This window comes from Emys orbicularis, chromosome 6 (genome assembly GCF_028017835.1).
Source record: "Emys orbicularis isolate rEmyOrb1 chromosome 6, rEmyOrb1.hap1, whole genome shotgun sequence".
Taxonomy (NCBI): Eukaryota; Metazoa; Chordata; order Testudines; family Emydidae; genus Emys; species Emys orbicularis.
In genome coordinates, this window is record NC_088688.1 from 91921620 (window position 1) to 91945566 (window position 23947).

The following is a 23947-nucleotide window of genomic DNA, read 5'->3' on the forward strand; positions in this document are numbered from 1 at the left end:
CTGTATTCTTTGGCCGACAGGCAGCCAGGGCAGGAACATACTGAACGGAACTGAGCTGGGGGCGTGAACCAAGCCGGCCTTTGCTTTCCTAGCGCTCCTGGCGGCAGGGAGCCCCCACAGGCAGGGCCCAGGGCCCGCCGGGCTCAGCAGCGCGCGGTCTGCCCCTGACCCCCCTGAGGGCCGCGGGGCATCTTCACCCTCACCAGCTTCCAGGGGAGGGGGGAATGGCTGCCGGTGTCTCCCCATGTGACTCAGCGGAAGCCGGCACCTCCCCCGCGAAATCCAGGTGGGGCGGCCCTAGCCGAGCTGGTTTGACCCTTCTCCGGCCCCGTAGCGTCCTTGCAGAGCAGCCGCCGCGCAGTGCCGGTTCGGTCTCTATGGAGCGGGGCGCGGCGGTGGCCGTGAGGCGGCTCCGCGCTGCTGGCGGAGAGCGGGAGTCCCGGGCTCCGCAGCCCCCGCCGTTGCCGGGGCGCGGGGAGGCGGACCCAGGTGGGAAGAAGCGGGACTGCCCCGCCGGCGGCTCCCGGTGGCGGCTGCTGCCTGAGGCCCGGGGGGCGCTGCTGGTGCTGCTCTACCTGCTGGCGCTGCGGGCCCTGGTGCAGCTCTCCCTGCGGCAGCTGCTGCGCCGGCCGGGGCCGCGGGACTTCAGCGCCCCCCGGGCCAGGTACGGGCAGCGCCTGCGACCCCCATCCCTCCTCCTGCCCCGTCTCCTCTCTCCCCATCCTCCCCCTTCCACGTCCTTCCCAGCGCCGCGGCCTCCCCATCCCGCCCCCTTCCTCCTAGCGCCTCGACATTCCCCGGGCCAGGTACGGGCAGCGCCTGCGACCCCCATCCCTCCTCCTGCCCCGTCTCCTCTCTCCACATCCTCCCCCTTCCACGTCCTTCCCAGCGCCGCGGCCTCCCCATCCCGCCCCCTTCCTCCTAGCGCCTCGACATTCCCCGGGCCAGGTACGGGCAGCGCCTGCGACCCCCATCCCTCCTCCTGCCCCGTCTCCTCTCTCCCCATCCTCCCCCTTCCACGTCCTTCCCAGCGCCGCGGCCTCCCCATCCCGCCCCCTTCCTCCCAGCGCCTCGACATTCCCCGGGCCAGGTACGGGCAGCGCCTGCGACCCCCATCCATCCTCCTGCCCCCTCTCCTCTCTCCACATCCTCCCCCTTCCACGTCCTTCCCAGCGCCGCGGCCTCCCCATCCCGCCCCCTTCCTCCCAGCGCCTCGACATTCCCCGGGCCAGGTACGGGCAGCGCCTGCGACCCCCATCCCTCCTCCTGCCCCGTCTCCTCTCTCCCCATCCTCCCCCTTCCACGTCCTTCCCAGCACCGCGGCCTCCCCATACCGCCGCCTTCCTCCCAGCGCCTCGACATTCCCCAGGCCAGGTACGGGCAGCGCCCGCGACCCCTCCAGGGGCCTGCCCATCCCGCCCCGTCCCTCCCAGCGCCCCTGCCCCCCACGTCCTTCCCAGCGCCCCCTCTCCCCGTCCCGCACCTCAGTGCCCTGCCCCCGGACCGCTCCATCTCACACCTGAATCAGGTACTGGCCAAGTGGGCCAGCTGTCTAATTGCAGTGTAGAGCTACACTGAGGCTAGGTCTACACTGGGGGGGGGGAATCAACCTAAGATACGCAACTTCAGCTACCTGAATAGCGTAGCTGAAGTTGCGTATTTTAGGTCAACTTACCTGGCTGTGAGAACAGCGGCTAGTCGACCGCTGCCGTCGACTCCGCTTCTGCCTCTTGCCGCGGTGGATTTCCGGAGTCGACGGCAGAGCGATCAGGGATCGATTTTATCGCGTCTTCACTAGACGCGATAAGTCGATCCCCAATAGATTGATTGCTACCCACTGATCCGGCGGGTAGTGAAGACGTGCCCTAAGAGTCAAAGTAGGTGATCTCTCTCTCACACATCATCCCCATCCCCACCACAAAGATTCTGCCCTTGCTGACTTCTGAGCAGTCCAAATGCTTTCACAGCGTTTTCAGAGAGTAGCTAATTGGACATGCAGTAGAACCTCAGAATTACAAACATCTTGGGAATGGAGGCTGTTCCTAACTCTGGACAAAACATTAGGATTCCTTTAAAAGTTTACAACTGAACATTGACTTACTACAACTTTGAAACTTTACTATGTGGAAGAAAAATGATGCTTTCCCTTTATTTTTTTTACTAGTTTAGTACTGTACTGTATTTGCTGCTGCTTGTGTGTGTGTGTGTGTCTCTCTCTCTCTCTGCTGCTGAGAGTTCATAAATACTTCCGGTTCCAAATGATGTGTGTGGTTGACTGGTCAGTGTGTAACTGGTGTTCGTAACTTGAGGTTCTACTGTACAATTCTGTTGATGAAACATAGGGACTAGAATCCATCTCTCTTAGCTGTGTTGGCTGTATATGGCTAACAGGACTAAAAAGCAGTAAAAGTTTACTTTTTGCCACTGAGATTTAATTTTGAGAAAACAAAAGGAAAACATCTAATTGCTATTTTTTTATTTATCAGTTTTCAGAGTGGAACTGTGCTTTGAGGCCTGATTGTACCAGGCATTGTACAAACACATAGACACGTTTGCTGCCCTGAAGAATTATAATTCTGGGAAAATGGGAGGGAGTTGCTGTCAGTTGTCTTCATGAGGAACTCCCGCCTTGGTCTGTCAGAGCCTAAAATTGTTAACTTTTCTGCCACTCAGCAAAGTCTGTCTATCTTAGGCCATGCCTACACTAGCGAGCTTACAGTGGCACAGCTGTCCTGATGTAGCTGTGTTGCTGTAAGACCGCTTGTGTAGCCTCTCTATGCTCTATGATGGTCAAGAGCTCTCCTGTCAACATAACAAAACCATCTCAACGAATGGCGGTAGCTATGTCGGTGGGAGAAGCTTTCCTGCCGACACAGCGCTGTGCACACAACCACTTATGTCAGCAAAAACTTATGTCGCTTAGGGATTTGTTTTTCACATCGCTGGGCGACATATGTTTTGCCAACATAAGTGGTAGTGTAGATATGGCCTTACTCTGGCTATTAGCCCTGGCCCCAATATCTACACTACTGTTGTTACCCATGTTAGCTAAATTAAAATTAGCATGGGTATGGCTGCCTGTACTAACACCTTCACTTGCAGTGTAGACATACCTTGGGGACAATATGGGCTAAATATTTAAGAGCTACGGTTTCCTTTTGGCATTCTCGTGGGTTTTATTTTTGTGGTGAATAAATATTGTGTTAACGTTTGGGTCAGGGGCGGGCAAACTTTTTGGCCTGAGGGCCGCATCGGGTTTCGTAAATTGTATGGAGGGCCGGTTAGGGGAGGGGGTCGTGGCCCGGCCCCCACCTCCTGTCTGCCCCTCCCCCCCCAGGGACTCCTGCCCCATCCAACCCACCCATTCCCTGATGGCCCATCTGGAACCCCTGCCCCATCCACCCCCCCCCGCTTCCTGTCCCCGGACCCCCCCCCGCCCCATCCAACCACCCCTTCTCCCTGTCCCCTGACTGCCCCCGGAACCCCTGTCCCCCCATCCACCCCCCTCCTTCCTGACTGCCCCCTGGGGCCCCTGCCCCCATTCAACCCCCTGTTTCCCCCTGACCATCATCCACACACCCCGACCACCACCCCAACTCCCCTGCCCTCTATCCAACCCCTGCTCCCTGCCCCCTTACCGCGCTGCCTGGAGCACTGGTGGCTGGCGGCGCTGGAGCTGGGCCATGCTGCCACCACGCAGCACAGAGCACCGGGTCAGGCTGGGCTCTGCAGCTGCGCTGCCCCAGGAGCTCTCAGCCCTGCTGCCCAGAGCATTGCGCCAGCGGTGGAGCGAGTGAGCTGAGGCTGCGGGGGAGTGGGGACAGCAGGGGAGGGGCCGGGGGCTAGCCTCCTGGGCCAGGAGCTCGGGGGGCCGGGCAGGATGGTCCCGTGGGCCGGATGTGGCCCGTAGTTTGCCCACCCCTGGTTTGGGTGATCAAATTGTGTATTTCTTTTGGTGTTGTATATCTTAAATTTTAATTGTTCTAATGTGTTTGGGAAAGGTGGTTGACAAATTGAAATAAATGTAAAATAAATCTATTATTTGGCTCATTGTAAATCTTACAAAGAATGTGCTTGTTCAGACCTGCGGGGGATGGAGTTGGGGTGTGTGATATATATGCATCAAAAAGCGAAGAACTTACTTGACAGTTTGCTCTCTCTTCATGCTTTTTCTATGCAGATTTTCACTGCTGATATTCTTATTTTGAAAGATAAAATAAGTGGATTGTCATATTGTCACACAGAAAGGGGGTGTTTAGTGCTGTCACACTTCTCCCTGGTTCTGGTAGGCAACATGGCACTGAGCAAAAGTGTACCCAGATCTTTGACCTTAATAGCATTAGGAATTGTAGCAGTGTTCAGATGCAGTACATGGTAGGTGATTTAAGCCTCTTCTGCTTAGCGTATGGAGTGGAAGGGTGTCTGAAAATGTACAAATTGTGGCCAAGTTGCATATTGAATGCATTTGTTACAAGAGATCTGCATTGTTAATGTTTCAATTTATCTCTTGTAGGGAATATCTTGAAAATATAACGGCAGTTGGTCCCAGGACAGTTGGAAGTCCAGAAAATGAAATTCTCACAGTTAACTACCTCTTAGAACAAATTAAGGCAATTGAAAGCGAAAGCAGTGATGCACACAAGATTTCTGTAGATATACAGAGGCCAACAGGCTCCTTCAGCATTGACTTCTTAGGTGGCTTTACCAGTTACTATGCAAACATAACTAATGTTGTGGTTAAGTTGGAGCCCAGAAGTGGAGCTAAGCATGCCGTGCTATCCAATTGTCACTTTGACTCTGTACCAAATACCCCAGGTAGGTGCATGTATTTACCTGTCTTTGTTGAACTTTTGTTGTCTTAATATGACAACTTATACCTTTTGGCTTCTAAAAGTTTTTCGTAATGAAGAGTAAGCAGCTTCTGTTTTGTTACAGCTTTTGGTGTTCTTTATGATGCTTTTTACAGCCATATAGTAATAGGAGCTGCTTGTGGACAAAGTGATGCATGTTACATGAGCAACAGAACTGTTTTCATGCAGGGAATTTGTTCTAATGTTTTTTTACACACAATGTCTTTTACATCCACTTATAAGAGGACTAGCCATATCGAAGAGTATCTCATACTTGCAACAAATTACACAAAACATTTAGGGTGAAATTGTGACCCCATTGCAGTTAGTCAGGCCAGGATTTCACCCTTGGTCTCTGACATGAAACCATGAGTATTTTCCTGCCTGTGAATTCTGTGAATACATCTGAATTTCTCGTATTCCTCTGCATACTCCTCTGTATCGTGCGTTTTACTTACTTGGCCCAGATCCTTCAATGTTACTTTCCACTGATTCAAATGGACTCTTGTTATCCAAATCCAGCAGGGTGGTTTGATGTACTAGATATTTTTATATTTTTAATTAATAAAGTCTGCATGTGTATTTTATACAAATGTGTTAAATAATGTGATTGATTTGGTCCTGGTGGCAGCTAAGCTTCAATTGCAAGGGCTATAAAATTTCTAAGTGGAGGCTGTTTCCCTCCTAAAATCAAATCAAATTTTGTTTGCAGCAGCATGTAGTCAAACTATAGTTATTATTTTACTACCAAGTCTACTGTGGCTCAGCAGGCAACATGAATTGTTGCTTGTTTCAGGCAAAAATAGCTTGTTTTTACTTTGAGAGACCTGACTGCAGACTATAACTTCCAAGCTCTATTCAGCCTCTTAAAATCAAATCAGAGTATCTTGCAGCCTCTGCTGGTGGTAAATTTGCATGTCTCTTTAGCAGTTGCTACACATCCTACTCTGACTTGACTGGAAAATTAAACTATTGCATACCTTTAGACAAAGAGATACTACAGAGATTCCTATCTGTGGAAAAACTGCCACCCAGTCTCTTCTCTCACTAGTCACCACAGATCTCTAATCGGAGGACTGAGAGATAATGCTTACAAACTGAGGGTTGGCCTTAAGCCTGCTTAGCCTGACCATGGTGGTCAGGGGAAACGCTACAAAGACACATTGAAAGTGTATCTCAAGACAACTGACATGGACATCACAAGCTGGGAGGAGCAAGCTACCAACTGACCTCAGTGGCACCACATCCTCCATCAGGCAATAGCTTGCTTCAAGGAGACGCACCTTGCCCTTGAAACTGAAAAGAGAGAGAGAGAGAGAAGGAAGGAAAAAGAAAGAACTTTCTCCCAGCAGGCAGCTGACGTGCCAGGAAATGTCTATACCTACTGCAGGCAGATCTGTGGTTCCAGACACGTACTCCTGAGTCATCTCAGGACTCATATGTAAATCTGTGGTAGAGATCATCCTCGAATCGAGGGATTGCCGATGATGATGCTTAGCAGTGTCCTTCTTCCCGGCCCTCTTCTCTCAAGTCATTACTCATGTGGCTGTTCCCTGCTAGGCCGATTACCCTTCCCACTTGCTGGAAACTCAGAGCTAAGCAGAGCAAATGGAACTTTCTCCTTGCCTCTGTGCTACATTCTCACTGAGCTTCCTCTTAGATTGGCAGCTTAGTGCTGCTGTTCCTGGTTTCACTCAGCCTACCTAGGCCTCCTCTGTTGTCCTTATCTGGTAGGCAGAAAACCTGATGCTTTTGTGCATCTGGATGGTGCTCTTACTTGTCAGGGGCTTCTGGGAAGTGAGATTATTTTTCCCAAACCTAAGGTGGGTGTGACATTACCCAGGCTACAATCTGGACCGTTGAACAGCTGTGTCCCCTTAGTTCTCTAGACTGGGGTGCTTTTTACACTGCATTGCTGTCAGAACATCCACTCCTGGCCTGCTCTCACAGCCTTCAGCATGCAAATTCATTCCTAACTAAATTCTTGAGCACATTGACCTATCACTCATGAATTACATACAGGGCAACTCCTGCAGATTCCTAGTCCTAGCCTTGTCCCCCCAGAAATGTGTGGCTTGTATGGTTCAGTATCCTTCTGAACAATACAAGCTCATAGGAAGTCCATCATTTCATGAAAGGAAAATGATAATGCACGAACCTTGTTATCCCCGATGGAGTTTTCCATACTAATCCAAACACATTGGTTAAGATAAAACAATAAGATAAGTGTAGACAGATTTTAAGTGATTACAAGTGATGCATAAATTTCAGGATTGGTTCCAAAAAAAAAAAAGTAAAATGCAAGCTAATACCTAACTTACCAAGCTAAGTGAACTTAAAAGCAAATGGTTTTGTCTCGCCATACGCTGCAGTAAATTTCACAGGCTGGGTTTCCTTTCAGACTGGGACTCCTCCCCCTTAGTTCAGTGTCCTTCAGGTATTCTTTAATGTCACGAGCAGAGAGATTGGAGAAGTGAGTTGAAGACTACTGTCTCACATTCTTATGCCCCCCCTCCCCTCTGTGAGGATTACACCCTGCTGGGGTGCAGGCGACAAGCAAACTTTTGTGGGTGTGAGGTTTGAACCATTCTTATGATGCAATATACATTTCTTATTCACACCTTCCCTCTGCTGCAGAATGGCCACTTAGGCAGGTGATAGCTTTTCAATGCCAGTGTGTCTTTGTCTCTGAAAAAACTGGTTTGTGGGCTCTACCCAGAGTCACAACATATTTCAGTAACAATCATACAGTAGAATCTTTTAACTTCACTTATAGTGTTGCTACACATATTTCACCAGGATAATGACATTCAGCAGATTCTGACTTTTCAAATGAAACCTCACAAGGCATACTTTATACAAAATTTATCATAGTCTTGTAAAAGTGGTGAACATAATAGTATAGCCCGTCAGTGGGTGAATAAGGTTGCCAGAAAAGGAGCCGTGCCCTAATGGACATAAGGTCCATGAAAAAGTAATGATTCTTTTCTGCAGACTTTCTTATGGGCTCAGGGATTGGAGTGTACCTATCACTGACCTGCAGAGGGACAGTAGAGTCTGTCTAGGCTGAGCGGGGAGTACTTGTGTGGCCAGTGGAGTTAGGAAGTTGAGACATGGCTGCACAGATCAGACTTCCTCACAGCAGTGGTAGTGAGGTGCCTCACAACCTTGGTTACCCTTGGGAAATGTCACAGTTCTATGCGTAAATCGGCTGTGAGGAGTGGCTTGGTGGAAGGGGAAACTGCATAGTTCCATTCTGTCATAGCTCCTAGTGTGGACCAGACTGTGCATGCACCATTCTCATAGAGTGACTGAGCATGTTCCTTCCAGCCTAGGGGTACTGGCATGAAGCTGGGCTTTCCCTTTAATTGCAAGCTGCTCTGGGCATGGTTAGGGCTGGGCACGGGAACTTGAGAGCAGGGAGCCTGTTTCTCCTGTGCTCTCAGTGCTGACACTAAGGCAGTGTAGAGTAGGAAGCTGTCTGACCTGAAATCTGGAGCTGGGGGAGGGAAAGGAGCAGATGGGGACAAGGAGTCTGGGAAAGTGGAGGCGGAGAGAACTGGGGAGGGAAATGTGGAGGTAAGGGAGGACTGGGAGCCAGATAGCTGGAGAGGGGGATCACAGAGGTCGGGGGGAGGGATAGCTCAGTGGTTTGAGCATTGGCCTGCTAAACCCAGGGTTGTGAATTCAGTACTTGAGGGGGCCACTTAGGGATCTGGGGCAAAATCAGTACTTGGTCCTGCTAGTGAAGGCAGGGGGCTGGACTCAATGACCTTTCAGGGTCCCTTCCAGGTCTATGAGATAGGTATATCTCCATATATTATTATTATTATTAGACTAGGTGCTGGGGGGGACATTGGAGCAAGGAGCCAAGGAGGGTATGTGTGAGAGGGAGACTGAGACTGGATGAAAAGCCCAGGCAGTGAAACTAGGATTAGAAGCAAGTGTTGGCAGAGAAGGGAGACATCAGACAAGATGCGAAAGTGGGACAAAGACTAGGACTGGCTGGGCAAGGAGACTGGTACTGGGTAGTGAAGGAGAATGGGACTGGGACAAAGCTTTGGGGGAGGGGAGGAGGAAGAGGTATGACAGGGACAGGTTGGAGGGGATGGAGCCGTAGGATCAAGTTTGGAGGGAATGGTCAGAAGAGTGTGTGTCCACTCAAGCGCACACCCTTCCAGAACCTGAAATGAAGCTTGAGATCCCAGAACTTTGCTATTCCTTTGCCATCAACAAATACCTGTGAAAACCAGTGTCTCACCTGCCTCTACTGTTGGTCCACATAGACTCTGATGACCTACCATTGCTATCAGTTACTCCATTAGCTCAAGGGGAAGCTGTGTAGTAGATTTAGAGGTTTCAGTTCTGAGGAACCATGTGGGTGTCAGCATGATACTATATGACAGAATTTCTGCTTTTTCAGTTTGCTTTTCTAAAAAATCTAGGAAATTGCAACACAAAAACTATGTTAAAAGAACATGATTAAAATTGCAAAGTTAACACTCAAAAAGTTAGGAAATGCCAGAGTGACGTTAAGCCCCCATATTCTTCATAGAAATATTATGATATGAATGTGGCATAACTAAGATATGTTTTATGGAAGATGGGTCATGTGAGGAATTTGAAAGGTTGTAATTTACTGAATGTAATTATCCAATTTGTATGCATGTATCATTTCTGTATCTGAAGTTAGGAATATTGACTATGTAACAATTGCAACTGTGTATACTTGGGGAACGCCCACCAGACAGTATGCAATCAGCCTGGATGGGCCATTAGGAAAGACAGTGGGTCTTTGAAGATGCTGATCTCCCATCTTCCCGGAGTTCTTTCCTGTGGATGTGGCCATATATTGAACCATGAGGAGACAATAAAATATTGACTAGGTCCTCATTAAGGGAAAATAGTCCATCCTATACACTGAATGAGGCAGGGGCCCTATGGAAAAGGTAGTATGTAATTAAGGACCATGAATGCATGTTTCTGGCATTTCATAACTTTTGAGTGCTTGACTTTGCAACCCTAATAATGTTTTAATGTATGTTTTTTGTATGTAATTATTTAAATGTTGCTGCATAATATGTTACAGAATTCTCTTTGGTTTACTTCTATGAAGAGGCTTTTTATTAGTTTTCACATTGAGTACGCTCTATGTCAGTGGTTCCCAAACTTTTACAACCCGCGAACCCCTTTCATGAAAATACCAAATCTTGCGAACCCTCTCCTAAAAATGAATATTTCCAGGGATTTTCTCCCTTGTCTGAGCATAAATTATAGAAGCAGTGATCTTGGAAATAATTTGTTTTTTTATGACACGCTTATTACACACTATTTATTATTACATTATTTATCATCACATTATTAATTTTATTACATTATGAAAACGGCAACACTCTTCCAAGATTTCACTTTTGTAGCTCATATCACTTCATTAAAGCCTGTTATAGGACAAGGCTACTACATGTTTCATCAAAGAGTACCAGACGTGAACCAGCATGAAGGTATTTAAGAAGCCAATTCAAATAGAGTTCCTTCCACAAGCATTTGGGTCTTGAGCAGCCCAGGCAAACAATGCACGGCTATACCAAAGCTTAAACTTGTTCTTCATAATAATTTAAAAAACAACACTAGCAGCCTATTTAATTTTAGAAACAGCAAAAAATATCCACCTCCCTTTCCATTTCTCATAAGAAGTCTTAAAGTTTAAATGGATGCGCTTGCTTTGATCTGCATAGCTCTTGGAAGTCCAGAACCACTGGAGAAAGATAAAGTCTCAGGTCTGGTTCGGCACTGAGTTTGCTTCTGTATTCGGTTTTCAGATGTGCATACGAGGAAAATGCTTTCTCGCATAAGTATGTTGAAAACCGTAACAAAACTATAGTAGCTTTTTCTGCTAGCACGGGGTACTCCTTTCTTAAACTCATCCAAAAGTTGATCAATGACTGACTTCTGAAACTCCTTTTCAGTTTGTAATCACAGGAAATCTCAATCAATTTCTCTTTTTCTTCAGTGCTCAATATCGGTGTTGAGAAAGTGGTATCATCAAAGGGGTTGCAAATCCAGTCATTATTGCCTGACATAGCTGAAAAGTATTCCCTGAACGTTGTGCAAAGTCCTTTTAGGTGTGCAATTATATTGGTTTTAGTGCACTGATCCAACTGAAGTTTATGTTCTGCCAGGAAGTCATGAAGAGTACTGAAACACTCAGTTTGATTGTTTTCCAAACACCTTTCCCAGAACTGCAACTTCTTTATCATGGATTCAACTTGGTCTTGCACGTTGAAAACTGTTATATTGAGGCCTTGAAGAGACAAATTTAGGGCATTAATCCTCAAGAAAATGTCTGCTAAATAAGCTAGGCTCTGGAGCCAGACATGATTTTCCATACAGCTGTCGAGGTGGAAAGGGTGGCTGCTGGAAAAAAACAAGGATTTCCGTTCTAAGCTCAAACAAGCTGTCATAACTATAAAGGGAAGGGTAACAACCCTCCTGTGTACAATACTATAAAATCCCTCTTTGCCAGACACACCAAAATCCTTTTACCTGTAAAGGGTTAAGACGCTCAGGTAACCTGGCTGACACCTGACCCACAGGATCAATAAGGGGACAAAATACTTTCAAATCTTGGTGGGGGGAAGGCATTTGTTTGTGTGCTCTTTGTTTGGGGGTGTGTTCGCTCTTGGGACTAAGAGGGACCGGACATCAATCCATGCTCTCCAAATCTTTCTGAACAAGTTTCTCATATTTCAACCTTGTAAGTAACAGCCAGGCAAAGCGTGTTAGTTTTATCTTTGTTTTCTCAACTTGTAAATGTTCCTTTTGCTAGAGGGTTTACCTCTGTTTGCTAAAACAACAAGGAGTCTGGTGGCACCTTAAAGACTAACAGATTTATTTGGGCATAAGCTTTCGTAAAAACCTCACTTCTTCTTCTGTTTGCTGTAACTTTGAACCTAAGGCTAGAGGGGGTTCCTCTGGGCTCTTTGAATCTGATTACCCTGTAAAGTTATTTTCCATCCTGATTTTACAGAGATGATTTTTACTTTTTTCTTTAATTAAAATTCTTCTTTTAAGAACCTGATTGATTTTTCATTGTTTTAAGATCTAAGGTTTTTGGATCTGTGTTCACCAGGACTAATTGGTGAGGGTATACTCTCAAGCCTACCCAGAAAAAGGGGGGTAAGGACTTGGGGGGGGAGGAATTAGTCTCAAATCTGCCCAGGAAGGGGGGGGAGTTAGAGACTTGGGAAATATTTGGGGAAAGGCAGAGTTCCAAGTGGCTCTCCCCTAAGATTTGGAACACGCTTGGTGATGGCAGCGTACTGTTAACCTAAGCTGATAATTAAGCTTAGGGGGCTTTCATGCAGGTCCCCATATCTGTACCCTAAAGTTCAGAGTGGGGAGGGAACCTTGACACAAGCGCACAAAGATTTTGCCATGTGAGAGCCATCTAACTTCAGTATGGGACAACAGACAGTTGTGTACACATTTCTTCACAAAGTACGTGAAATATTCTGGAACTTGTTGGCCATGATTTTATGAAATTCATCATTTTCACTGCATTGTCCGGCACTTCCTTCAGTCCCTCAGGCATGCGTTTTGCTGCGAGGGCTTGTCTATGGATACTGCAATGAGTCCAAGAGACATTTGATGCAACCATTTTTGTTTGAGCTACAAATCTGGTCTACTTCCCCGTCATTGATGTGGCCCCATCAGTGCAAATGCCTAGGCAATGAGACCAATCTATTTCCTTTTCTTGAAAATATGCATTAGTCAGATTGAAGATATCTTCTCCAGTTGTACGTTCTTTCCATGGTCGGCAAAACAACAAGTTGTCTTCAACCAGACCTTCATTCACATAACATACAAACGCTAGCAAAATAGATTAGCAACATCAGTTGATTCATCCAACAGTATAGCATAATATGGACTATTTTTTCACTCTATGTACAATTGTGGTCTCTACGTTACTTGACATAGCACGAAAAATTAATGACAACTTATTGGACGAAGGTACTACGTCAATTCTTTTTGCAGCCTTTTCTCTGAGCATGCAATGAACTATGTCTTTTATACATGGACCAACCAAGCTCTCTGCTATGGTATGGGCTTCTGATGCTTTTGCTACTCGGTAACTCACTTGATATGATGCTTCAAGTGCATTTTCGTTATCAGTACTTGCTTTGGATACAAAACTGGTAATGTCACTTTTCCACTCAACTAATTTTTGCTTGAAAAAATCAACAGGCTTGTCAAGTTGTGCGGGGTGCCTAGTTTCTAAGTTTTGCCGAAGTAGAGAAGGTTTGTGGCTGCTGTTTGCTAGATCACCACCACAGATTATGCACTGTGGTTTTGGACATTTTTGATCACCAGTGCATGTAAAGCCATATTTTATATAATCGTTGTCATATTTTCTTTTCTTCAAAAGCAACTTTTCAGGACCATCATGATCATTTGACTTAGATTTTCCACGCTTCGGACTTGACGAAACACTAGCTGATGTCGAACGTTCATTTTCTCATGTCTTTACATTTCCGTTTTCAGCCACTTGTCCATATTGGGTGTACAACAGTTCAAATAAAAATAACACACTGGAACGCTAACAAACGAACAACCTAGTAAATGAGAAGATTCACTCATGTCTCATTGGAGCAAAACAGCACGCTACAGAGAATGACTGAGTATGGACTAACTGAGGGTCGTTACCGCTGCTTTGGTTACAATGACCTTGGTTCCGGCTGATTTGGCGTGCAAATCAGGGGGGTGCGGGGCCAGGGATTAGCCTGGACGGCCCCCCAGGTGCAGCGTGGCTCCCCCTCCCACTTTGCCCCTCATGCTGCCCAACTTTTTCTGTCTGCCAGTGACAGGGTCTCAGCTGCCACCTGCACGCCCGGGGTCCTGGCTGCTGGCCCTGCGCGCCACAGGGCTTGGGCTGCTGGCCCTCCCGCCTGGGGTCCCTAGGGACGTCTCTGTCCGCCATTACAGATTTTTTTTCTGAGAACCCCGATACATTTCGCGAACCGCAGTTTGGGAACCACTGCTCTATGTTCATGTTTGTTCATGTAATGATTAAGGATAAACAACCTACAGACTTAAAGGTTACTTTACTTGTGCAGCGTGGTGACATGCCAAAAGCTAACTCTCACCAGAAGCTGGATTATTACACAAGTGCTTTTAAAATATTTGAAACTTTTTATTTTAAGAGAAGAATGAATATTTGGTCCAGTATTTTAAAACCATTTTACACTGTTTCCTCTAGCACTATTTTTTGCATAGATTTATCTAATATCGCTGCAGGTACAATTAATAAAATTTATTATGAAAATATCAGAACATAAATATTAAAGGAACATACTTGACTTTAAATCTGTTCAGTTTACTTTTAACAATTTTTTTTTTAATCTTAAATACTATATCTGTCCCTGAGTCTAGTTGGCAATTTTTGCTTTTAAATGTTTTTTTCTTTGTCATTGCTGTAAATGACTTGTATAAATACAGGAAACTGATTATGCAAGGGGAAACATTGAAACTTCATTTGTTTGCACATTGTGTATAGTCAGAATAAAATTACTAAGGAATAATATATTTTTTAAAATCTTTGTTGTAGTGTTCTGATGTGTCACTTGTAATAATATTAGGTTTTCAAAAATGAGGTGGATGATGTATTCTTTAAATATGTTTGAGTAGTTAAGGATCAAGTTGAGGGGACAGGTCTTAACCATGTTAAAAATCTCACATTAGCTACTCTGTTCCACTTATTAAGGTGCCAGTGATGATGCTGTTAGTTGCTCAGTGATGCTTGAAATACTGAACACTCTCTCAAAGTCATCTGATCCCTTGCAACATGCTGTCATATTCCTTTTCAATGGCGCAGAAGAAAATATCTTGCAGGTAAGATTAATTAGTATGCCAGATTTATAAAACATGCATAATCGGAACCCTGAATTAAAGATGATTGACAAAGGAAATAGTAATTATAGGTATAACTTGTATTTTACAAGTCTAAATGTCAGTTACAGATGTTAATCTGCTTTTCAATTATCTGAGGAAAAGCTACTTGCTACTTAAAATTAACTTTATACCTGAATTATGAATGCTCACAATGTAGCTTTAATGAGTAGGTTCCTAAGTGTTGCAAGTAAGATGCAGCATCATGTGTTGCTCAGCTCAGAGGACTGAGACTCTCGACTCTTGGGTTCTACTCCCAGCTCTACCTCTCACTGGTGTGACGTTGAATTAAAAAAAAAAAGTCAGTTCTCTGTGCATCATTTATACTTGTTTTCAGATGGGTGAAATACTTAACTCCCAGACTTAATATTTGTAAATGTTTTGATTTCCTATGACAGATGTTACAGAAGTGCAAATTGATTATTTTATTTGTTTGCTTTAAAGTGTCTTTTATCACGGTTGGCAAGTCACAAACTGATGTTCTAGCCATTTGTTTCCTCCTTTGCCCTCCCCTGAAAAAGTATTTTAATGCTGTATAACTTTCTATCAGTGAAAGTTAACAGACCTTGTAACTCTAAAGGCTCATCTACTCTACAGGCATGATTCTCACTTAGATTAAGGTCACTTTTTTACATAATTCTGGAAGTGTAAAGTAGTCTTAGTGCTCAATTTACATTTACACTACAAGTCTAACCATACTAGTGTACTGTTATGGAAGTCTGTGTAGTGTTATGTGGTTCTTCATTTATAATTCAGGTGGAACAATTTGGTTAGTAAGCCATAGTAGGGAACCTGTTGCATTCATGATAATCAGTAGTAATTAGCTAAATATGTTTTATTTTGTTATTACAAAAACAGATCGTAAACACCCTAACTATGCTAAACTATTGTTTGTAGGCATGTAAGCTCTTTGAGATAAACACTGTGTGTCTGTGTTTGTAAAGGGCCTGGCTGATTGGACTTTCTAGTATGTAATGATATACATATTAAATATGTAGATTGGACACCAAACAATCAACATGAACATAAGGGTTTTTGAGGGCATGAAGAAAGAGGAGACATGTGGTGGTGGTGTCATGGATGCAGATGAGTGAATTCTGTTATGTTGATGGCGGCTCTTCTCTGTGCCCTCAAGTAAACTTCTGGCTTCACCTGAATGCACCTATGATCTTTCTCTGTCAAAATCTGAATTCTAGGTGCCTCTGATGGAAAATAATCTCTAGGCTTTGTTTTAAAGATATTTGACCTATATCTTCTTTGCTTCCTGTCAAGGCTAGTCATGGCTTCATTACACAACACCGCTGGGCCAAGTCGATTAGAGCATTTATTAACCTGGAGGCAGCAGGTGTAGGAGGGAAAGAGCTTGTGTTTCAAACAGGTATGATCATGCATTACATTTCCCACTTGTATACATGAGTTGGTTGTGTTTTATTTAGAACAAAAAACAAACAAACTAAAGTTTTCTTATTAGAAACAAACTTCTTAGAGAATATTGAAAATAACCCATGAGGTCGATGAGAATAAATTTCACACCATGCAGAATCCCTATCATATCCTTACCTTACAGATAACGAACTATTGAACAGGTTTAATTACCCTAAGGCTGTGGCACAAGCAGAGACAGTCATTGTGAAGACATGAGGCAACATGTTGTCTTAATGCCAATTTTTTGGTACTTTTTTCCATAATGAATTTAAAATGGAATATTGGCTTTAATCTTGGTTTCCTGGCTCTCATCTGTCAACCTTAAGTTTTTAACCATAAAATACACTTTGGGATCCTTTAAAATTCCATCTAACTCCTTTTAAAAAAAACACAACTGTTTTATGCTGTGAAATTCACAGGCAGGAAATCCTCTGCAGCACAGCTGGGGCTTTAATGGCAGCTTTAATGGTTGTAGTTCCATTTTGTGTTGAAGTAGTTGGTACAAAACAGATCAGTGGAATGGTGGGATAATCCTGCTGCTGTACTTCCTAACATCTTAAATGAGTGCATTTTGTTTTTTCTGTTGGAAGCACAAACCTGGTTCTTTCCAGAGCTTTCTGCTGACCACAGCTCTGCAGAAATATAAATGGGCTGGTGATAAACTTCTGTTGTGTCCTGGTTGGGCTGCAGATTTCTCTCTGCTGCACCAGTTTATTTATTGCTTCTACGGAAAACTTCAGTGGAGAGTTTTTCAAAACAATGAATTTGACATATTGCTGGAGAAATAATGTGGGAGCGGAGGAGTCTCCCAAACATATCCTTAGGTAGTGGGGAGGAGGGTCCGAAAGTATTGAAAAGGAGACAGTCAAAACAAAGCCCTAAAATATGAAACATATCAAAATATTCAGATTCCTGCACTGACACTTATTTTTCCTAAGAATTACTTGCCTAAGGAACAATAGAGGCCTTGCTGTGCTTGAGTGCATTAATCCATGCTACTGTGTTGTCATTTTAATGACTATACACATTATAAATGACTCCTGTATATCCAGTTATTACATTAAAGGAGCTCTTGAATTAAGTGTTGGTTAGAGCAGAAGTTTTCAACCTCTCCAGACCACTGTACCCCTTTCAGGAGTCTGATTTGTCTTGTGTACCCCCAAGCTTCCTCACTTAAAAACTACTTGCTTACAAAATCAGACAAAAATACAAAAGTGTTACAGAACACTATTACTGACAAATTGCTTACTTTCTAATTTTTATCATATAATTATAAAATAAATCAATTGGAATATAAATATTGTACTTACATTTCTGTGTAGTATATAGAGCAATATAAACAAGTCATTGTCTGTATGAAATTTTAGTTTGTACTGACTTCGCTAGTGCTTTTCATGTAGCCTGTTGTAAAACTAGGCAAATACCTAGATGAGTTGATGTACCCTCTGGAAGACCTCTGCGTACCCCCAGGGGCACATGCACCCCTGCTTGAAGACCACTGGGGTAGAGTAATGAACCTGAGACAGGAAGTCAGGAATGTCTGAGAACTGTTCCCAGTTTTACCAGTGACTCACTATGTCATCATCACCATATTACTTAGGCCTGGTCTACACTACGAGTTTAGGTCGACTTTAGCAGCGTTAAATCGAATTAAGCCTGGACACGTTCACACGACGAAGCCCTTTCTTTCGACTTAAAGGGCCCTTTAAACCGGTTTCTTTACTCCACCTCCGACGAGGGGATTAGCGATAAAATCGGCCATAGCGGGTCGGAATTGGGGTAGTGTGGACGGAATTCGACGTTATTGGCCTCCGGGAGCTATCCCACAGTGCTTCATTGTGACTGCTCTGGACAGCACTCTCAACTCAGATGCACTGACCAGGTAGACAGGAAAAGCCCCGCGAACGTTTGAATTTCATTTCCTGTTTGCTCAGCGTGGAGAGCACAGGTGACCACGCAGAACTCGTCAGCACAGGTAACCATGATGGAGTCCCAGGATCGCAAAAGAGCTCCAGCATGGACAGAACGGGAGGTATGGGATCTGCTCGCCATATGGGGAGATGAATCAGTGCTAGCTGAACTCCGTAGCAGTAAACGAAATGGCAAAATATTAGAAAAGGTCTCCAAGGCCATGAAGGACAGAGGCCATAACAGGGACGCACAGCAGTGCCGCGTGAAAATTAAGGAGCTAAGGCAAGCCTACCACAAAGCCAGAGAAGCAAACGGAAGGTCCGGGGCAGAGCCGCAAACATGCCGCTTCTACGCGGAGCTGCATGCCATTCTAGGGGGTGCAGCCACCACTACCCCAACCGTGTGCTGTGACTCCCTCACTGGAGAAACACACAGGGAAGCGGGTTCGGGGTACAAGGAAGATGAGGATGGAGATAATGTAGATAGCTCACAGCAGCAAGGAAGCGGAGAAACCGGTTTCCCCAACAGCCAGGATATGTTTATCACCCTGGACCTGGAACCAGTAACCCCCGAACTCACCCAAGGCGTGCTCCCATCCCCTGAGGGCGCACAGGGGACCTCTGGTGAGTGTACCTTTGTAAATACTACACATGGTTTAAAAGCAAGCGTGTTTAATGATTAATGATTAATGTGCCCTGGCAATCGCGGCCAGTACAGCTACTGGAAAAGTCTGTTAACGTGTATGGGGATGGAGCGGAAATCCTCCAGGGACAACTCCAGAAAACTCTCCTTCATGTACTCCCAAAGCCTTTGCAAAAGGTTTCTGGGGAGGGCTGCCTTATCCCGTCCGCCATGGTAGGACACTTTACCACGCCAGGCCAGTAGCACGTAGTCTGGAATCATTGCATAACAAAGCATGGCAGCGTATGGTCCTGGTGTTTGCTGGCATGCAGACAACATCCATTCCTTATCGCTCTTTGTTATCCTCAGGAGAGTGATATAATTCACGGTCACCTGGTTGAAATGGGGCGATTTTATTAAGGGGACATTCAGAGGTGCCCGTTCCTGCTCTGCTGAACAGAAATATTCCCCGCTGTTAGCCACGCGGTGGGGGGGGAGGGGTGAAGTGATCATCCCAGAGAATTGGGTGTGGGAGGGGAGGGGAGTTAGTTGGGTATGTGCTGCATGTTAACCCGGAAACCGCAGCCCCTCATTTTACATTGCAAACCCATTTTAAATGGCCAACCCAACGGGTGCTTGGTATGGGAAATGAGAGCGCTACTGTTTGAAACCATTCCCACATGTTAAGAAGGTTAAAAAAGCCAAAAGACTGTGTCTTACCATGGCTGCCTGCAAGCCGAAATCTGTGGCCTGGCACTGTGTGAGTGATCTCTCACACCAAACCGGCAGGCCCTCAATATAAGAGGAAAAATGCGACCTTGTAACGAAAGCACATGTGCTGTGTAATGTGAACAGCAAAATTTAACGTGAAAGAGTGTACCCATTGTTCTCTAAAATGTGTCTTTTTTTAACCACCTCTCCCTTCTCCACCACCAGCTGCAAATGTTTCTCCTTCACAGAGGCTAGTGAAGATTAGAAAGAGAAAACGGAGGACGCGGGATGATATGTTCACGGAACTCCAGATGTCCTCCCACGCTGACAGAGCACAGCAGAATGCGTGGAGGCAGTCAATGTCAGACTACAGAAAAGCACAATATGAACGAGAGGCGAGGTGGCGGGCTGAATCGCGGGATGAACAGAGCAAGTTGCGGGCTGAAGATGATAGGTGGCGTCAGCTTGCAGACAGAAGGCAAGAGTCGATGCTCTGGCTGCTGGAGCATCAAACTGATATGCTCCAGCGTATGGTTGAGCTGCAGGAAAGGCAGCAGGAGCAGAGACCGCCGCTACAGCCCCTGTGTAACCAACAGCCCTCCTCCGAAAGTTCCATAGCCTCCTCACCCAGACGCCCAAGAACACGGTGGGGGGGCCTCCGGCCACCCAGTCACTCCACCCCAGATGATTGCCCTAGCATCAGAAGGCTGGCCTTCAATAAGAGTTAAAGTTTTAAACTGCATTGTGTCCTTTTCCTTCCCTCCTCCCCCACCCATCCCGGGCTACCTTGGGAATTATCCCCCTAGTTGTGTGATGAATTAATAAAGAATGCATGAATGTGAAGTAACAATGACTTTATTGCCTCTGCAAGCGGTGCTCGAAGGGGGGAGGGGAGGGTGGGGTGGTTGGCTTACAGGGAAGTAGAGTGAACCGGGTGGGGGGGGCGGAGGGTTCATCAAGGAGAAACAAACAGAAGTTTCACACCGTAGCCTGGCCAGTCACAAAACTCGTTTTCAAAGCTTCTCTGATGCGCACCACGCCCTGCTGTGCTCCTCTAACCGCCCTGGTGTCTGGCTGCGTGTAATCAGTGGCCAGGCGATTTGCCTCAACCTCCCACCCCGCCATAAATGTCTCCCCCTTACTCTCACAGATATTGTGGAGCGCACAGCAAGCAGCAATAACAATGGGGATATTCTTTTCGCTGAGGTCTGAGCGAGTCAGTAAGCTGCGCCAGCGCGCTTTTAAATGTCCAAATGCACATTCCACCACCATTCGGCACTTGCTCAGCCTGTAGTTGAACAGGTCCTGACTCCTGTCCAGGCTGCCTGTGTACGGCTTCATGAGCCATGGCATTAAGGGGTAGGCTGGGTCCCCAAGGATCACGATAGGCATTTCAACATCCCCAACGGTTACTTTCTGGTCCGGGAAGAAAGTCCCTTCCTCCAGCTTTTGAAACAGAGCAGAGTTCCTGAAGACGTGAGCATCATGTACCTTTCCCGGCCATCCCATGTTGATGTTGGTGAAACGTCCCTTGTGATCCACCAGGGCTTGCAGCAGCATTGAAAAGTACCCCTTGCGGTTTATGTACTCGGTGGCTTGGTGCTCCGGTGCCAAGATAGGGATATGGGTTCCGTCTATGGCCCCACCACAGTTTGGGAATCCCATTGCAGCAAAGCCATCCACTATGGCCTGCACGTTTCCCAGAGTCACTACCCTTGATATCACCAGGTCTTTCATTGCCCTGGCAACTTGGATCACAGCAGCCCCCACAGTAGATTTGCCCACTCCAAATTGATTCCCGACTGACCGGTAGCTGTCTGGCGTTGCAAGCTTCCACAGGGCTATCGCCACTCGCTTCTCAACTGTGAGGGCTGCTCTCATCCTGGTATTCTGGCGCTTCAGGGCAGGGGAAAGCAAGTCACAAAGTTCCATGAAAGTGCCCTTACGCATGCGAAAGTTTCGCAGCCACTGGGAATCGTCCCACACCTGCAGCACGATGCGGTCCCACCAGTCTGTGCTTGTTTCCCGGGCCCATAATCGGCGTTCCACGGCATGAACCTGCCCCAGTAACACCATGATTTCCACATTGCTGGGGCCTGTGCCTTGTGAGAGGTCTATGTCCATGTCAATTTCCTCATCACTCTCGCCGCCGCGCTGCAATCGCCTCCTCGGCTGGTCCTGGTTTTGCTTTGGCAAGTCCTGGCTCTGCATATATTCCAGGACAATACGCGTGGTGTTCATAGTGCTCATAATTGCCGCGGTGATCTGAGCGGGCTCCATGATCCCAGTGCTAGCTATGGTGCCTGGTCTGAAAAAAGGCGCGAAACTAATATCTGACGGACCAGGGGAAGGAGGGAGGGAGGGAGGGGCGAGTGACGACATGGCGTACAGGTACAGGGAATTAAAATCAACAAAGGTGGCTGTGCATCAGGGAGAAACACAAACAACTGTCACACAGAATGGCCCCCCCCCAAAGATTGAACTCAAAACCCTGGGTTTAGCAGGCGGTTGATTTCACGGAGGGAGGGGGAAGCTAATGAATACAGAACAAATCTATTTTTTACATCTTAAGCTGGCAGCCGACGGTGCAGCATGACTGATAGCCACTGCAGTACGATGACGATGGATACCAGTCTTAATATACCATCTTCTACCAAAAGGCAAGGGGCTGCTGCTGTGTAGCAATGCAGCCCCACGTCTGCCAGCCCCATGTCTGCCAGCACCCAGATCGCCCTCAGCCTCTTCTGGGTGCTTAGCAGAAAATACTGGGCGCTTGGCAGAAAATAGCATACTACGACTGATAGCCATCATCGTCAAGACAGTTCAATAGGACTGAGCATGTCTGCCCAGGTGCCCATGATGGACAGCCACTGCAGTACGATGACGACGGATACCAGTCATAATATACCATCCCCTACCAAAAGGCAAGGGGCTGGTGCAATGCAGCCCTACGGCTGCCAGCCCCACGGCTACCAGTCATGCTGCACCGTCTACCGCCAAAAGGCAGTTAGCTGCTGCTGCTGTGTAGCAATGCAGTCCCACGTCTGCCGGCACCCAGGTGACATATGGTGACGGTGAGCTGAGCTGAGCGGGCTCCATGCTTGCCGTGGTATGTTGTCTGCACAGGTAACCCAGGTAAAAAGGCGCGAATCTATTGTCTGCCGTTGCTCTGATGGAGGGGGAGGGGCCTGATGACATGTAGCCAGAACCCCCCGCAACACTGTTTTGCATCATTCGGGCATTGGGATCTCAACCCAGAATTCCAATGGGCGGCGGAGACTGCGGGAACTGTGGGATAGCTACCCATAGTGCAATGCTCCGGAAGTCGACGCTAGCCTCGGTACTGTGGACGCGGTCCGCCGACTAGAGCACTTAGAGCATTTTATGTGGGGACACAGACAATCGGCTGTATACAACCGATTTCTATAAAACCGGCTTCTATAAATTCGACCTAATTTCGTAGTGTAGACATACCCTTAATCTATTTCCCAGTCAGTGAAGTGGGAGACTAATACTGCTAATACCTCTTCAAGAGTTTTGGGGATTTGGTAGAAGTTTATACATTGCTTTAAAGATCTAAAGTACTAAATGAAGGCTAAATATTACTACCCTTCAGATGAAGTAAGAAATACTCCCTTAGGGGAAAGTGATTTACTTTGTTATGCATTTTCAAACAATTATGTCTCTTACTTCCTTTCCAGGTATTAAATTGATAATTAAATGCATTTAAAGAAATGGTTCTTGAAAAAATGCTTAACTTAATCTTCTCCTTTGACAATAGTGGTGTTCAAACAGCATTTAAAAAGTGTTGCTGACTTGTTTAAACTAATGTAATCTTCTGAAATGCTGGCATCAACAAACTTCTGTACTAAACGGGAAAGTATTTACAAGATCAACAAGCAAAAAGCCAGGTGAATCACTGCAGAAGTGCTCTGTGTGCTGGGAGTAGCCAAGAGGGCCCATTGTCACAACCAATGCCATGATTTCAGTATAAGATTATTAATCTAGTCTGGAGAGACAAAGAGAGAGGTATTTCTGGAAGGAGTTTTAAAACGAAGAAGGGCATTTCAAAAAACCTTGTGCTATTGTGCCACTAGTTCACCCTGTTATGTTACTTCTAAGGAGAGTTAAGTGCTCCTGTCACTAGAGATATTCAAACGTGAAATTAGTTCTCAGTCCTCCAGTAGAACGTAATGATAACACTCTAACTGACTTCAGTGCGAGCAAGATATGGCTCTTGAGGCTGTTCTGTAGGGAACAGTACTGATTGGAAGTGAAAGAGATGGACTGAATGATCTGACGGCTCTTCCATTAACAGTGACATGGGATTTCAATAAGTGGTGACTATTTACAATGGTATTGACTGTTTCCAGTACATGGTGCTAACAGTTTGTAGCACAAAGTCAGTGGTATGTAGATTTAAATTTAAAAAAAAAATTAATCAAACTTGTAACTGCTTTAAACAGCTGACTAAGGGGAAGAGT

The 23947-nt window shown here is 46.1% G+C and overlaps 1 protein-coding gene across 1 annotated transcript in view; it reads left to right on the forward strand.

Moving 5' to 3' along the window:
• Window positions 1-377: 377 nt before the first annotated feature.
• The window catches only part of ERMP1 (endoplasmic reticulum metallopeptidase 1), a 54273-nt gene continuing 30703 nt past the window's right edge, over window positions 378-23947 (forward strand). The window contains exons 1-4 of the mRNA XM_065406758.1: window positions 378-664; window positions 4514-4815; window positions 14611-14738; window positions 16068-16173. Of these exons, the coding sequence (XP_065262830.1) occupies window positions 378-664; window positions 4514-4815; window positions 14611-14738; window positions 16068-16173 (823 nt within the window). The remainder of the gene's footprint in view (window positions 665-4513; window positions 4816-14610; window positions 14739-16067; window positions 16174-23947) is intronic.